The 16,480-nt window shown below is 47.1% G+C and overlaps 1 protein-coding gene across 5 annotated transcripts in view; it reads left to right on the plus strand.

The window, feature by feature from the left end:
• The window catches only part of JADE2 (jade family PHD finger 2), a 183,564-nt gene that overhangs the window by 14,632 nt on the left and 152,452 nt on the right, over positions 1–16,480 (plus strand). For all 5 annotated transcript variants that reach the window (XM_014570002.3, XM_006116052.4, XM_006116053.4 and 2 more), the window contains exons 2-3: positions 1,502–1,559; positions 9,121–9,206. In XM_014570002.3, the coding sequence (XP_014425488.1) occupies positions 1,502–1,559; positions 9,121–9,206 (144 nt within the window). The remainder of the gene's footprint in view (positions 1–1,501; positions 1,560–9,120; positions 9,207–16,480) is intronic.

Consider the following 16,480-nt stretch of genomic DNA (forward strand, 5'->3'; position numbering starts at 1 on the left):
GATTCCCAGGTGAAGTTTATTGGCTAGTCACTTGGAGACCTCTCCGAGGTTGTGTGAGTCCTCAGCAGTCCTGATGTAGGATGAGTAATAGACCTGGGAGGGGGCTGGGGCAGGGCGTTCTTGGTGAGGGGCTCAGGTCTCTGATTTGCTAGAGACTGGATTTTGTGACCTTTGGGACACAATGCAAGACTCAGGTATTCTCAGGCTTTGCCGGGATGGATGAGGGTTGAGATGGAGGTCTTGATGAAGGTTACATTCGTGTTATAGAAAGGTCAGTAGGAGGTCTGTGTTCTGGAATGTATATTTCAGGTATGTATTAGGCATGTTAAATATCAGTGAATTGAATAGTCAAGTAACCTCATGAATTCTTATCTGTTAGTTGACTAGTCTATAGTCCCCGAGGGCGGGGCCAGCAGCCAGTGTGCTCCAGCCTCACTCCCGAGAAGACCCCTGCCACTCCACACTGCTACCTCTCTATCAGAGACAGCAGCGTGGGGTGCCAGGTGGGAGCTGGTCCGCAAGGGGAGCCAGTTTAAAAACCAGCTCCCCTCACAAGCCAGTTACCTGTCGCCCTGTGCTGTTGCCTGTGATAAAGAGGCAGTGGCGTGGGGTGGCAGCAACCCCAGTCTAGGGGATAGTCTGAGCTCCGAGACCCGGTGTGCCTGGAACTTGCCTGCCCGCCCGGTTCCTAATATGCTTTAAATGCAGAGCCACAGCAGGGGTAGGTCCCAAACCTGTTGCAGCCGCTGGCCACCCTGCTAAAAAATTTACTGGCAAGTGGGGGTGGAGGGGAGGAGGAATGTGTGTAGTCTATAGCATTAACCTGTAAGCTTTTGCTTATTTGTTAATCAACTACACGTTTACATCCCTAGTTTGTATGGAATGCATCTAGGATTTGACAGGCATGTGTGAAGTCTAAGTTGAATGGATATTGTCTGAATGAGCAAGTAAAATGATGAGTCACAGGGTGACCTACTCCCTTTGAAGTCAATTGCAAAACTCCAATTGACAACAGTAGAGCTCAGACTTCACCCGCAGACCCTATTGAAAGTGCATAGATCCATTTCTTAAATCTATTCCCTTCTTCAAACTATAGCTCTCTTGTCATATTCAACAAGTGGTTGCTACTTGCTTCAGTATTTCAGTCCTTAAGTGCATCTTTTCATGGGTTCTCTGTGCTGTAGTGGGGAGCGTTCTTCATAAGTGCATTTGGTTGCCAGACATGAATGGGTATTAGTCGAATTCCCATACAGAGAAAAGTGACAAAAATATGACAACATTCTTGCCTCCTAGCAGCAGACAGACTAGGAAATTTTGCCACCCTTACAGTTTTGTGAAGTAGGGAGTCAGTGTTGTTCTACATTCTTCACCCTCGATATTTCTCTGTCACTAGGGTAAGTATTTGCTAGCATGGTAGGGTTAATGTGATGCATAGATATTCAGAGATACGGTGATGAGTTTCCTGAACAGTAAGTGTAACATTCAATTTCTTTTGTTACAGATGGAAGAGAAACGAAGAAAGTACTCAATCAGCAGTGATAACTCAGACACCACTGACAGTAAGACCTTTAATTCAAGGCTTTGAACAAGATAACTAAAACAATTCACCTCCAGCAGGAAAAGCATTTGAATAATTATTTTGCAAAGAGTTAGGAAAGCTGCATTTACTGGGTAGTGTCAGTACAATAAATTGTGCATTGGGATCCATTTTCAGAAATGCATAACTGATGTACAATGAGTTGATATCAATTTAAATGTCTGGCTGTGGGTGTCTCTTATCTGATAAAAGAGTCCTCCTCCCGTGAGCAGTTTGGGCAAGAGAGCTACAAAGCAGCTCTGATCACAGAACTTCAAATAAAACAAAGCCCTTATTAGACAGGACACTGCAAACTGTTTTCTCACCTTTATTACACTCAGTGTGCCTTCAGCTTCAGATGGAATCATGTTGATGGAAAGTAAAGTTCCTACAGGGTAACTATGTATTGAACACTCCCTGTCGTCTCTGTGGAAATGGATCCCCTTGATTCCTCACCATGAGAGGCGGATTAGATTGGAAAAAGGCATTAAGGCCTCAATTCAGCAAGGCATGTAGGATTATACTTAATTATAAGCATGTGTTTCACTTCATTCCCTATTCAGTAACACATTAAAGCACATGCTTACGTGCTTTGATGAATCGGGGCCTTCAGAAATAACCTTGAGAACTGCAGAATGCCCTCCTCTCCTACTTGCTTCAATGCCATTACCTGCTCCTGGAGAACTGTAGTGTCCCAGAGACCCTATTGTAACCCCTCAGCTGATCTCTACAGATTTCTGTTTGTTTCAGACATAGTACTAGTAGCCCCAGAAACAAATAAGTAGACATGGGCTTTATTGAAGTCTAGGCACCTTGCAGGATCAGACCATTAGAAGGTTGAAGACTAAGGGTACACCTGAGTTATTCTGAAATAGCTTATTTTGAAATAGAGTGTCCACACTACAGTGAAGCCTCAAAATTAGTCTGAGGCAGGCTCTCCTAATATGGATGCACTATCTTGATTTAGAGCCCCAGGAAGCACTGGGGAGAAATTTCTTGGAATGGGACTGGTGAGGAGCTATTTAGAAATAGGAGCAGTGGAGCATCCACACTGAAGCTATTTTGAAATAGATATTTCGGAAGAGGAGTTATTCCTCGTGGAATGAGGTTTACAGAAGTCAGAATAAACTGCCTGTTATTTCAAAATTATTTCGAAATAATATAATTACTGTGAAGAAACTCGCATTGTTATTTTGGAATAATGCTAGTTATTCTGAAATAATGGTGCAGTGTAGATGCACCCTAGGAGATTCTCAGCCACTTACATTAAAGTCATGGCCTGTTAACAATGTTCCCTCTCATTTTTTTCCCACCCGCGTGCAGAATAAATTTTGTTATATGCACTAAGGCATGTGTGGATGTGCACCACCAGTAAAAACACATGCTGTGGGCACTCTCCTAATAGGCTGGGCTGCATTTGAACCTCTCCTGGGTGGCTGCCCAAGCTCACAGCTTACAGGGAACGCTTCCTGTCAGTTCTAAGGATGTTAAGAAGCAGGTAATTGACTAATTGTGTGCTTGATACAGTTTGTATCGAGTACATGATTAGTCGATAAGGGACTCCGCTGCAGCTCCGCAGTTTAAATGTAGTAGGAGCTGGGTGTGCATCAGGGGTAGGAATGGGACATTTAAATCACAGCGCTGCAGCGGGAGTAGACAGGGGACCTGGTGTGAGCTGGGACTCAGCAGTCCCGACTCGCGCTGGGTCCCAGACCATTGAGCCTCTGCCTTTTAAATGTAGTAAGAGCCGGATGGCTCCTGGAGTCGGTGTGAGCTGGGACTGAGCAGTCCTGGCTTGCACTGGCTCTGGGACCGCTGTTGCTCTGCCTCCCTTGCCCCTCCCCCACACCACCGAGACAGTGCTAGGGGGGCAGCGGGGGGGGGGGGGAGAAGTAGTTGAGTAGTGACTTGACTACCCAATAAGCCTCCTTGAGTAGTCTCTCACATCCCTAGTCGATTCTTTTTCCTGTACGATTTTGTCCTTACAAGGGGGGTTTGATGAGCTAGAGGGTAGTTGCAGGTCCCACAGCTATAGCCAGAATAACTGCCCTCCATGGTGGGTATCGTAGGAGGAGGCAGCACCAGTAGGGCTGTACACCAGTGTAGCAGTAGGGCTCCTCTTTTGTAGTCAATACCTTGTATTGACACTGGGGTTTCTATACAATGAGTCAGCGAGCAAAGAGCAGCACTGATTTTGCTTCCTAAACAGGTCCTTGCTGGCACCATGTGCAGTGACATGGTGACATCTAAGTTGCAAAGACTTCACTAGTGGAGGATGAGTGGCCTATCTCTGGAAATGGTTCCTGGAGACAGTAGTGTTGAAAGGCTTGAGGATTATTAAGGATGGGCTGGGAGCATGAGATTCATAGTCCCACAGTTTAGCCTCTGTGAGATCCTGAATGCTGGTAGCAGCCTTTGATTTAACAGCTTATTGAGGGACCTCAAGACCTCTCAGTATGTGCTGAGTAGAACCATTAGTGGCTTTCCCCCAGATCTCAGGATTCAAAGGTTACCTTGTGTTTTTGTCACTCATTTAATTTAAGCCCCAGACTGCAATGTTCCGCCAGACTGTGCTTAGGTCTAGTGTTCTGGATGGCTCAAGGGTTATCAGTAGGGTACAGACCTTTCACTTATAGGTTGCTTATTCAGGTACTGTATAGCCCAGGTGAGTGATGGCTCTACAGTGTCTTTCATGAAGTTGGTTCAGTGAGGTGAGTGTTTTCTGGGAAACAAGTGTCCACACCCTGACATGATTCCTTTTTGGTGTCTTAGCCAAGAGCAGAGTCTATATTGTATCTCATGGAGTTTGCCCCTGCTTATATGGAAGGTCCGTGGCAGGACTGTGGGAGTGATGCTTGCTGTGTTGCCCTTGCCCTTACTGTACCTGGTCTCTGGATATCAGGTCTGTCCAGCTCCCGCTGGAGTCTTTGAAAGTTGGACTGGGCTCATATAGAGCAGTTCAGGCTCCAGGGCTGCTCCTGTCAACAGCACAAACTTCTCAGAACGTAAAAGAAATAAAAAAGCCAGGATTTCTGATCTCGGACTCTGGGTTTTCCCTTCCTTCAGAGGCTAAACTCCAATTTCTCTCCCTTTAATCTCCTAAGATGCAGAGGCTTACTAAACCTAGTAGTGTTAACTAGCTTCTGAGGGTAAGGCATATTTAATCATGGTATTAAACAACACGGACTTATCTCTATTGGACTTTGGTATTTATGCAGCAGGTAATATCTCAGCTGTTGACAAATGCTCTCCTGCAGTGTAATTGTAAACAAAACTATGACCTTTACTATGCCTTTGCCAGAAAAGAGGTGGAAGCCTGGTCTATTATCTTGGTTCAAATGGTTTTAATGCCACATTGCAGTTTGCTTTGAGGCAGGTAAAGTGGGAATTATTGATTTGGTCTCTTCAGTGCAAATTATGGGCCTGATCCTGTAACCCCCGTTCCCTGAGGAAGGCATACTGTTGTGATTAATAACTGCAGTCTTATGCTGTGTCCTGTACCCACATGTTCCCTTAATACACCTTTGGAACTCAAAAGTGGTTTATATGTATATTGAACTCCAAAATTTGGCCTTACATTGCTGCAATGAAAATTAGTATTGTTGTCAGCAGTTGTCACAGTGAAACCTAGTCTGCATTCCGCCTCCTGCAAAAGAAATACAAGAAATAAAAAGGCACAAGACAAACTAACATCTCTTTTCTTGTGTCCTAAAAATCAACACAGCTGAGATTTAGCAAGGCATGGGAAGGAGTTGATTTCAAAGCCAGAATTCCCCACCCAGAATGCCTGAGGGAGAGGCGGCAGGGGTACCTGCTGATATCAGCTGCCACAAAGGAAGTATGTAGGAGAAGGTTTCTCTGAGACAGGGTAGTGAGAATTTGCAAGTGCCAAGGATAAAAACTTGCTGTTGAGACAGCTTGTATTTTATTATATTCTTAACAAGTGACCGGTTATTCTGGGGAGATTTAGGACAGACAATCCTTGAATTATTTAGCACAACAGGGTGTTGGTCTCCCAGGGTTCTTGCACACTTTGATGCACACTCTGGGCCCTACCAGATACAAATAATTGTGATCTTTGAACAAAGGGCTAGATTGTCTGGTGGTGTAAATCAGCATCCCCCGACTTACACCGAGGGACCGAATTGGCTGAATGATACCAGCCTTCGATCTTTAAGCTTTTTTGAAAGCTCTGTGTTAGGTTGTGTATCTGCCAGCTTCTTGCATGGTTTTGTTGTGTTGATATACAATGTAGAGTTGTCCTAGCATGTGCCCATTCAACCATTGGGTTAAGCTATCAATGGCATTTAATTCTTAGTAAACATAAATGACGGTTACCCTGGACCCAGATATAAAAGATCTATTTATAGCGGTATGCGCGTTGCTGTAGATAAGATTGAGGTGTCATGATGATGATATTTACATTTTTGTGTTATTATTTATTACCTAATATGTACAGAATTTATTATTATTTTTTGAGACTTGGTACTGCACAAGACTCAAAATAAGAGAGTCCTTTAATTCATAGTGTAATCCCAGGGTAACGACAGTTTTACCGCTGAAATGTGATGAGAATGTTGTGTTTAGTTTAGGGATGGAATAGTGTAGTTGGTTAACCGATTAACCAACAAGAAAAATAAACTTATAGGTTAATGCCATAGACTACACACCTTGCCCTTCTCCCCTCCCTTTCCCTCCCCCACACCTTGCCAGTAAATTCTTTAGTAGGCTGGCGAGCAGCCCAGCTCAGTCCTGGCTCGCGCCGGGTGCAGGACCTAACCCCTGCTGCGGCTCTGCATTTAAAGTGTATTAGGCAGCCCGGCTCAGTTCTAGTTCGGGTTGAGTCTGGGAGCTCAGCTTCCCCCTGGACAGCAGTGCGGGGCAACAGGCAGCCGGTCCACAAGGGGAGCTGGTTTTTAAACTGGCTCCCCTTGAAGACCAGCTCCCGCCTGGCACACTTGCTGTAGCCTCTGATTCAGAGACAGCAGCGTGGAGTGGCAGGTCGCTCCACAGGAGTAGAGCCAGAGCACCCTGGCTGTCAGTCCCACCCCCAGGGACTATAGAATACAGGCAGTCCCCGGGTTACGTACAAGATAGGCACTGTAGGTTTGTTCTTAAGTTGAATTTGTACGTAACTCGGAACTGGCTCCAGATTCAGCCGCTGCTGCTGAAACTGACCAGGGGCTGACTACAGGAAGCCCGAGGCAGAGTTACTCTGCCCCCAGCTTCCTGGAATCAGCCACTGATCAGTTTCAACAGCGGCTGAATCTGGAGCGTGGGACAGAACAGCTGGGGCGCTGCCGGGTAGGTCCCCCCAGGACCAACCCGGCAGCATCCCAGCTGCTCTACCCCAGGCGTCCACAACAAAAGCCTGGTCTGCTGCGGGGGAGGGGGCGCATTACCTGCGCCCCCCCCCAGAAGACCAGGGAGACCCGGAGCAAAGCCGCCGAGGCGGCTGGGTCCCGCGCCTCCAAGGCTTTGCTCCGGGTGTCTCTGGTCTGCTCAGGGTGTCCCTGGTCTGCTGGGAGGGGTCTCCAGCAGACCAGGGACACCCGGAGCAAAGCCGCAGAGGTGGCGGGGTCCCGCGCCTCCAAGGCTTTGCTCGGGGTGTCCCAGGTCTGCTGGGGACCCCCCCCCAGCAGACCAGGGACACCCGGAGCAGCTTTTCTCGCCCCGGAGGACGTGGTGGCAGGACCACTGCACGTCTGGGTGGTCCCGCCGCCCGCGAGTTCCGGGGCGAGAAGAGCCCCGTTCGTAAGTGCGGATCCGACATAAGTCGGATCCGCGTAACTCGGGGACTGCCTGTAGTTGAGTAACCGATAAAGAATTCATGAGGTTAATCGACTATTCAATTAACCAATATTTAACATCCCTTGTTTTGTTCCCGAGTACAATGTAGGGTAACTTTTCACTAGGTGCAGCTGTGTGCTGAGGGAGTACCTCTCGGCTTGAGCATTAAGAGACATGATTTCTAATTTTGGCGATTTCTTTACAGGTTTATCTGAACATCAGTTTTGCCAATGCTTTGAGCCTTGGCAGCTGAAGTCTAAGTATGGATTTGGGTGCCACTTCATGCACCCAGGTTAAAAAATTTTAGCCCAGAATTGTTATTTTGTCCCCTAAAAAGCTGTCCGATTTCAGAGGTGCTGAGTCATGAGAGCTAGCAAGCCCCTCTTATTTAAGTGAAAAAATAAGTGGTTGAGTGTCTGCCTTTAGGCAGCCGAGTTTCAAAATATTGGTCTGAACGTCTGTGTGCCTCTGTTTCCCTATCTCAGAGGGGGGATAATAATGCTCACGCACATTAGTAAAGCACTTTGGGATTTAAAAATGCTAGATAAGAATTATCTAATTATATTTTGTCTCAGTGTCAGTCCCAGTTCACTCTCACTCCATACAGACTTGATGCTCTTCATGTCAGCAATTGGCTTCAGAAATGCCCAATAATGGAATTGAGATTAGACTGACGAGAAGTTGACTGCCTCTCATTTCTAGTTTCCTGGTCTCCTAATATTTTTTTTTGTTATTTTTGGTCTTTTGTGGTGTGAAGTGGACTTTTAATTCTCATTAGCAGCAGATTGACAGTGCTGGAGCCTGGAGAGCTCTGAGTATCTATAGAGCAGGGGCAGCGCGGAGAACAGTTGTGCTAGGTTACCCCATGCCATCCCACTCCCATGCTTCCACCCTCTACTGGGGGATCACTGGGGAGGATGAGTAGACAGTTGATTCACCATGGCCCCCATTCAGTCCTTAGTCCAGGGTTGGTCACAACGGCCTCCACAGCCGGCTCCAGCCTGCCAAGTGCGCTCCTGGCAGGATGGGAGGAGACTTTGCGTGCTTCCCTGCCCCCAGCCCTAATTGGCCTGGGGGTGGTAGGAGGAGCATGTGAAGTCTCCTCCCACCCAGCGCTTCTGAGCACCGCACGCTCCTTGCAGGATGGGGGCAGGGTGGGAGACTTGGCGTGCTTCCCCCTCCCCCAGGCCAATCAGGGCTTGAGGGTGGGGGCGGCGCGTGAAGTCTCCTCCTGCCCTGCAAGGGGCTCAGCATTTAAGTCAACTGCCAGCTGCTGCTTAGCTGGCAGTTGACTCTAAGCACAGCACTCCTTTGGAGGGCAGGGGCAGGGAGCAAGAGACTTCATGTGTTCCCCCTCTCCAGGCCCTGATTGACCTGGGGACTGCAGGGGGGAACATGCCAAGTCTCCTCCCACTGCCAGGGGTAGGGCTACCTAGAGGGAACCGCCAGCTGTTCAGAACAGCTGGTGGTTTTCTCTGGGGGGGGGGGGGCAATCAGGGTCTGTGGGTGGGGAAGCACAGAAGTGTCCTGACCCTGCCCTGTCTGCCTGAGGCCCCACCCCTTCCGGGGCAGCCTGGGGCCACTTCAGAAATTTCTGATGTGGCCCCCGGGTCAAAAATTATTGCCCACTGTCTCCCAACTGAGTATCCAGCAAGGGGGCCCCTGTTGTGATGGTATTTTTTGTGACACAGATGCCAAAAAAGCTGTGGTCACTTTCTTCTGCGGGTAACTCTTATTTTTGTGTGTCATTTAAGGTCACACGACATCCGTGTCAAGATGCTCCAAAATTCCAAATACAAAATCCAACTGGTCAAGACAGAAGGAGAAGAAGCCCTCTGAGGTTGGTTGCTCCTCTTGTTTCTAATCAGTCCCTACTTCGGTAACATCAGTATTTGTCCAGGTGTAATGAAAACCAGCATAGCCACGGCTAGCAGTAGGCAGAGTTGCTAAAGCCACTTTCCACTTGTTCCTCTGAGAAACTCCATACGTCTGTCAGCATGCGCTCAGCAACAGAGGCACGTTGCTCTTCCCTCTCCCCGCTGGCCCGTTACAGCTGTGACACTCCCTGCACATGTCTATTGAGACTGTTATGACAGCATGGAGTTACGGGGTGAGTCGTGAATAGCTGGGAAGTAGCAGGATGGAGGTGGAGCTGGATAGGGTCCTGTGTCAATAGGGCCCTTCCCTCAGGGATCCATAAAAGTTGAGCTTGCCTTGAGTATATCAGCCAGAAAGCTGGCCTGACAATGGCCTACAAGCATCTCCAGTATGTCGTAGAGATGTAATAGGCTCCTGCCCTGCTCCTGGCTCCTGGGGAGCCAGCTGCTACCTTGTGCTGCTGGCTCTGTATCATGACCCACAGCCTGCGACAGCAGCTGGCTCCCTGGGAGCAGGCTGGGAGCTAGGTGTGAGGCTGGGAGCTGGTATATGCCAGGAGCTGGGTTAAAAGCCGGCTTTTGGCAGGCACCAACTCCTGGAAAGCTAGTGCTTCTAACTATGTAATGGCTGGATTTTTCAGTGGTTTCATGGTAATTTTTTGGCAGTTTCATGGTAATGGTTAATTACTTGCGTTTTAACATCCCTAGTATGTCATGATGCTGCTCTCCTAGTAAAGTGTCCCCTGGATTCTCTGTGAGTAGGTTTGGGTTTTATTACAGTGTATTTATTTGCCCAACTTTCCAGTGATCAGCTGCCTGGCAAGTTAGCCTAAGGCCTTGCAGAAGGAGGCATATCCATCAAGTATTTATATTGCTGTCATATAATTAGCTGCCCCAGTAGACTGTAGAATTTGACAAAGTAAAGTTTGAGTTAATTGGTCACATGGGTCATATACATTAGAAGTCTCTGAGGTCAGAGAGGGAAGTATCCTCAGTTTAACATAGAGATTCCCCTCTTCTGGATAATTAGGGTGTACTGGGGACTATTAAATATGAGCTAATACAGTGGAGGTAATATTTAACCCAGAGGAGGAAATAAAGTTTCATTATTTTCCTTTTCATTCCGCTGCGGGGCACACATGCATTAGGCTGAGGTTGGTGGCATATGGCCTTTTGCCGTGCCATTCCCTTGTTCAACTAATAGGGGATAAAAGACACTGTCCACGTTGCAGCAGAAATTGTGCTAGCTGTAACACCCACTGCTGGCAGGCTTTCAGCACAGTTTCTCTGAGCCGGTTGGAGAGGAGCTAGTTTTTCTCTGAGAACCATGCTGTGATTGTGTTATAATACCATCCTGTAGCATGGAGTGAAGCTGTATCATGTTTTGCCTAGCGTGGTCCTCAGACGTAATTCCCATGGGCATGGAAACTATACTAGCAACAGCTGTGTTGTAGCAACAGCAGCGTTTAAAGCTAGTCATTGCTATCTTGGTTTCATCTGTAGCGTGAACAGAGCTTAAAAGCAGAGCCAGCCTCCCTTTCCATTGGACACAGGTCCATATACAGACTTGTCTCTGAGTTTAGAGAAAGGGGTCTCAAACTTGCAGCCTGGGGGTCAGCCCTGGCCAGAGCAGTTTCGCAATCAGTCTGGGGAGCAGCAGCAAGCTGTGGGGGTGAGGGGCTTGTCCATTCCCATCACCCTCTCCCTGCTCCTTCCCACCACTGACCATCTTCTCCCCCCCTCATTGCACCAAGCGGGGGGCCTGGTACAGGGCAGCAGCAGTAGTCAAGCCTGCTCCCCACTTATCGCTGCAGGGAAATCTGCATGTGTGTGACTGCAACAGTCTTGCTTTTTCCCTCGTGTATAAGTTACTACAGCTTAGGTTCTGTATAGATTCCTTTAGATTTCCTTAACCATCATGTGCCTTACAGCCCCCAGCCTTACACTTCATCTCTCAATTTGGTCCAGTGAGTGCATGATCCTCCATGGCAACCTTAATTTGCATCACAGTGGGTAGATATTTGGGGGTGGTTCTCAAGGGCCTACATTCACTCCCCAGACTGGATGTGCTGGCTCCTCCTCACTGGGACAGATCTAAACAAACTAGTTGACATACGTCTCTATAGCCTGAGTGCTTTAGGCCCTGCTTGTCTAAGTCTATGTCTACAGTGCGGGGTTTTTTCCGGCAGAAGATATGCAAATGGAGCAGTCATTTGCATATCTTGCACTCTCATTTGCATATCCTCTTCCTAGCCTTTCTGCAGACGAGGTTTTGTTGTTAAAAAGCTCTGTGTAGATGGGGCCATTTGTCGGAAAAAAACCCCTTTTGTGCAAGACCCTGTAAACCTCATTTTTTGAGGGATAAGGGATCTTGCGCAAAAGGGCCTTTTTCTGACAAATCGCCCCATCTACACAGGGCTTGTTATCGCAAAAACCTCTTCCACAGGAAGGATCGGAAGAGGATATGCAAATGAGCATGCAAGATATTCAAATGAGCGTTCCATTTGCATATCTTCTGCTTGGAAAATCCCCACAGTGTAGCTGTAGCCTGAGAGACAAGCTGTCTGAAGAGCTGCTGTGGCAGCTGAGGTCAGCGCAGGGACTCTTCAGATAACCCTAGCTTTAAAAATCTGAGGGCTTCTGAGAGGAGGGCTTTTCTCTCTGTGACTCACATGTCTCAAAGTGCCTGAGTTTGTTGATCTTTTAAACCCTTTGCAAGATTTTTCTCAGCTGTCAGAGCAGGCTGATAAAATAGGTTCTCTGTTATGTACATGGTCCTTGAGAGAGAGGTGGCTGGGGACAAAAAGCAAAACAAACAAACCAAAAACCAAAAAGAGGAAACTTGCAGCATTGTGTCCTCCCTGGACACAGTGGCCACATCCTCTAGAACAGCTGTTTCTGCCTACATGTGACACATTTCAAAAGGCATCGGATTAGTTATTTGTGAATTTCCAACCTCTAGAAGATCTAAGATCACAAAGAGTCCACATTGGAACCCCGTTACCACAGCAGTCATTTGAATTACTCATCACAAACCAAAGAGGAAACAAGGGCCGTTTAGCATGGCACTGCAGAGTGGGAAAGCTCTATCATTTTCATGCCACAAGTGCCATATTTCACTGCCCCACCAAATACAGTTCCCTTCTGAAGTGTCATGTGTCAGGAATTCTTCCTTTGCACTAGACAGACACATCTGTTCTTGCTGCTCTATAATGTAAGTTGAAAAGGTTACATTTAGAAGCCAGATAGAATATGATTATCCATGCTGAGCAGTAAGGAAAATAAACCGATGTTCATCCAGTGATAAAGTAATTCACTGGAGATGGGACTGAACCAAACCCCCGGGTTCTAGTACCCCTGGGCTGTGAGGAAGTTCAGACCCAGGGCCAAATATTGCTGCTATCGTAACTGGAACCAAACCCAGCTCTGAGCACCAAAGCACCGTGGGAAAAGTCACACCTGGAGCCATATCCAGCTCTGCAATTCGGCAGGTTCAACAGTTAGTACAGACGAATGGTGTCAGCTTTCATCCCAAACATGGCTGCTTTATGAAATGCCATATACAGGGGTCCGTTCTCAAACTAGTGAAATGTACTCAGCTCTGGAGCACTACCCAGCTATTAAGACAGAAAGTGAAGGAGGATGTCATGTCTCAACTGAAACTGCAGGGGGAATTTTGGGAGGCAGAGTGTCATTACCCAAGTTGTAATTTGGCCACTCGACACTTGTGCTCACAACCCAGCTCTTTCAAAAAGTGTCATGGGAATTTTAACAGTCATTAATGGTCAGAATCTCAGCTATATATTTCTCATCCACCATCTCTAGTAGGCTAGTCCAATCCACACCCACTTGGGGCACTGATTCTTTGGTTTCTGAGGGCATGTCTAGACTATGTGTGGCTTCCAAAAGAAGATACGCAATTTCAGCTCGAATTTGCATATCTTCTTCCGTTTTTTTTCTTGGAAGAGGCTTTTCCGATATATATGGCCCATCTACATGGGGCCAAATATTGGAACCCCCCCTTCGAAAGCCCCTTGTAAACATCCTTTTAGGAGGAATAAGGAGGCTTTTGAAAGATGGGTTTTTTCCGACATTTAGCTCCGTGTAGACGGGCCAAATATCAGAAAAGCCTCTTCCGGGAAAAAAAATGGAAGAAGATATGCAAATTTGACTCTTCTTTTTGGAGCGTCGACTAGTTGACTAGCTGCTTTCATCCCTACTATGGAGTGTTTGCAATCTGAATGTGGATAGCTTGAGCCCATCTCTTGCTGTTAACCTTTATGGCTTTGGCGGGAACCCCTGCTTTTGGGCATGCTACTATGAAAAGATCCTGGAAACCAGTGATTTCATGTTCCTGGGTAAACTCAAGCCTCTTTCAACTCCCCTCTCAAAGCTGTGTTCTTGCTTTACTGTGATTAGGTTGGGGGCTGAGGTGCCATCTGCATTTCCTATGAAAACAAAGGTGTTCGTGTTGCATAGTTATTAGCTAGGTCAGGGGTGATCTTTATTATGAAAGACTCTGTGACAAAGGATTAGCCATACACACGGTAAACCTGATGCACGGCAACTGGAAAAACAAGCTTCTTAGCATGGAAAAGTACTGAGCTGTTTGTAAACATCTGTGGTGCAGGCTCTTGCCAAGGGAGCACACTCATATTTATTAGTGCACATCCTGGACTCTTCTTTGATACAGTACAGACCCTGGGCTTGAGTCTCCATTCCCCTGCACCTTGTAGAGCCATTTACCTCAGGGCAAAGCTTACGGTCACCCTACCCTGCAGAGCAGCTAAGCAGTCATGCCCAGGGAACTGAAGTAGCCCTGCTACAGGTGGGATGGGTCAGATCCATGGGCAACCCTTCCCTTGGTTTGTCCTTGCCCATGCCCCTGCCGCATGTGAGCTGCCGGGCCAGCTGGTTTTCATGCCATGGGTGAACACTTCTCCCCAATCCAGCCCTTGCATTTATATAGCAGAGCCACATTGATTCAGCTGTCAGCAGAACCTTATATCCACGGTGTGATTATCATCCTCAGGCCTCGCTCTATTTAGGTTTTTATGACCTCAGTTAGGCTACGTTAACATTGCATCCCTCTTGCGCAAAAACCGATGCAAATGAAGCATGGATTAGCATATTACTGCACTTCATTTCCATAATTAATTAGGGGCCATTTTTGTGCAAGAGGTTTCTGTGCAAAAAGGAGCCATTTACACAGCTCCTTTTTGCGCAAAACCCCCCTCTTGCACAAGAGCCGTTCTTCCTGAAAAAATGAGGAAGAACAGCTCTTGTGGAAGAGGTATTTTTTGCGCAAAAGGAGCTGTGTAGACTACTCCTTTTTACGCAAAACCTCTTGAGCAAAAACGGCCCCTAATTAATTATGGAAATGAAGTGCGGCAATATGCTAATCCACGCTTCATTTGCATACGCTTTTGCACAAAAGGGATGCAATGTAGATGTAGCCTTAGAGCTCAAGCTTCCTTGAACCCAACACCAGCTTGAGTTAAAGTCAAGTTGTCCTGCCCAGTCCTGAGTATGATGTGTGGGTCTCCCAGTAAGGAGAGGGCCCCCAAAAGATGGGGCCCACTAGAGAATGTGGAGATTTGTCCCTCTCTGCTCTTGCTGCTGCAAGAACGGGGTGGGCAGGGGATGCCTATGGGATGTGGGAGAAAGTTCTCTCTCTCTGTAGAGTAGGAGCTGAAATGGGCCTGGACCACAAGTCTCCAAGCTCTGCTGCATTTGCTCTCTGCACAAAACCTGTGTTGCCTTCAGTTGATGGGTCTGTGTGGCGTTGTGAGATGGATTTAGTTACTGGAAATTCCATGCTGTAAGAAAGATTTCTAGGAAAGCTACCCAGCCAAGTAAGAATGGTCATATTTGCTGAGTCGTGTTAGGAAACGCAGAGGCCTCACTGAGAAATTTGTAAATTGAATCCAACGTCTTTGTCAATCTTCCCAAACCAGTGTGGTTACAACAAATTAATGCCATTGTCTTTTGATTTGCTGAGAAGGATGAAACAAAGATGCCTCCTGTTCCCACTTTAATTTCAGTTGTTCACTGAACCCCTGGCATCCAACAGTTTGAAAAGAAATGAGAGCAGATTAACGGATACCAGATTGGCTTCCAGAGGAACAGATTAAGTCTCTTTTTTCCCCAACAGACAGATAATATTAGTGCTTACAGACACACAGCAGGCATTGCTATATTTCTTAGTGCTGCTGCTGAATATTGCCGCCTCATCTCAATTCAGAGAGAACTAGATAAATGTGACATAATGCAATCGGAAAAGAAGGTCACTGGCTAGAGCAGTGGAGGCAGAAGTGAAGTTGAAATGGACAAGTAAAGTCATTAACTGTCTGGTCACCAGCTGGATGCTGGTGCAAAGGGAACATGCACAGTGGAATAGCATCCTTAGAGCTTCCATTGCTGAAATCACAGCATTGTTTTCTCTTTTAACAAAAGCATTTGTAAATTACATGTGTGATGGATGGGGTCACAGAGATCCCCTTGAGACTGTCCCTGGAGGGGCCGATCTTACCACTGAGAGGCTACGTCTAGACTGCAGGCTTCTTACGCAAGAAGCTTTTATCGGAAGAGATCTTCCACATAAACTTTTTGTGCAAGAGCACATCCACACTGCAGAAGCGCACCGAAAAAGCAATGTGCTTTTGCGAAAGAGTGTCTAGACTGCATGGACGCTCTCTCGAAAGTAAGCTCTGATTGCTATGCACAGAATGGCCACCAGGGCAACCGTGCTTTTTCCTCTTTCCTCTTTTTGCACAAAAAACCCCTCTTCCCCATCCACTCCGTTTTTTCGACTTTTTTGCGCAAACATGCACTTGAGGTGTGGACGCTCCGTGAGTTTTTTCGGAAAAACGACAATTTTTCTGAAAAAACTCTCTGGTATAGACATAGTCAGACTGCCCACCTGCCCCCTGAGCCCCTCTCCCCTGTTCTGCTGAGCCAGAAGCTCTGGTTTCCTCCAGTAAAAGTACAGAGTTGGTGTCACAACCCACAACAAAGCAACACAAACATCAAATCAGTTCAGGTCTGGGAGGGCCTAGTCACAGGGAATGGACACAGTACCCAGGTGCACATCCCAGTGGGACCAGAAGTCCAGATAAATCCATCTTACTCAGTGTAGAAATTTTTCACAAAGCAAGCTCATATGTTCACCCCCTTTAATCAATTAAAGACAGATACACACAGCTGCTGCCCTCCCTCCCCCAGCCCGTAACAATTA

Source organism: Pelodiscus sinensis, chromosome 17, assembly GCF_049634645.1.
Source record: "Pelodiscus sinensis isolate JC-2024 chromosome 17, ASM4963464v1, whole genome shotgun sequence".
NCBI lineage: Eukaryota > Metazoa > Chordata > Testudines > Trionychidae > Pelodiscus > Pelodiscus sinensis.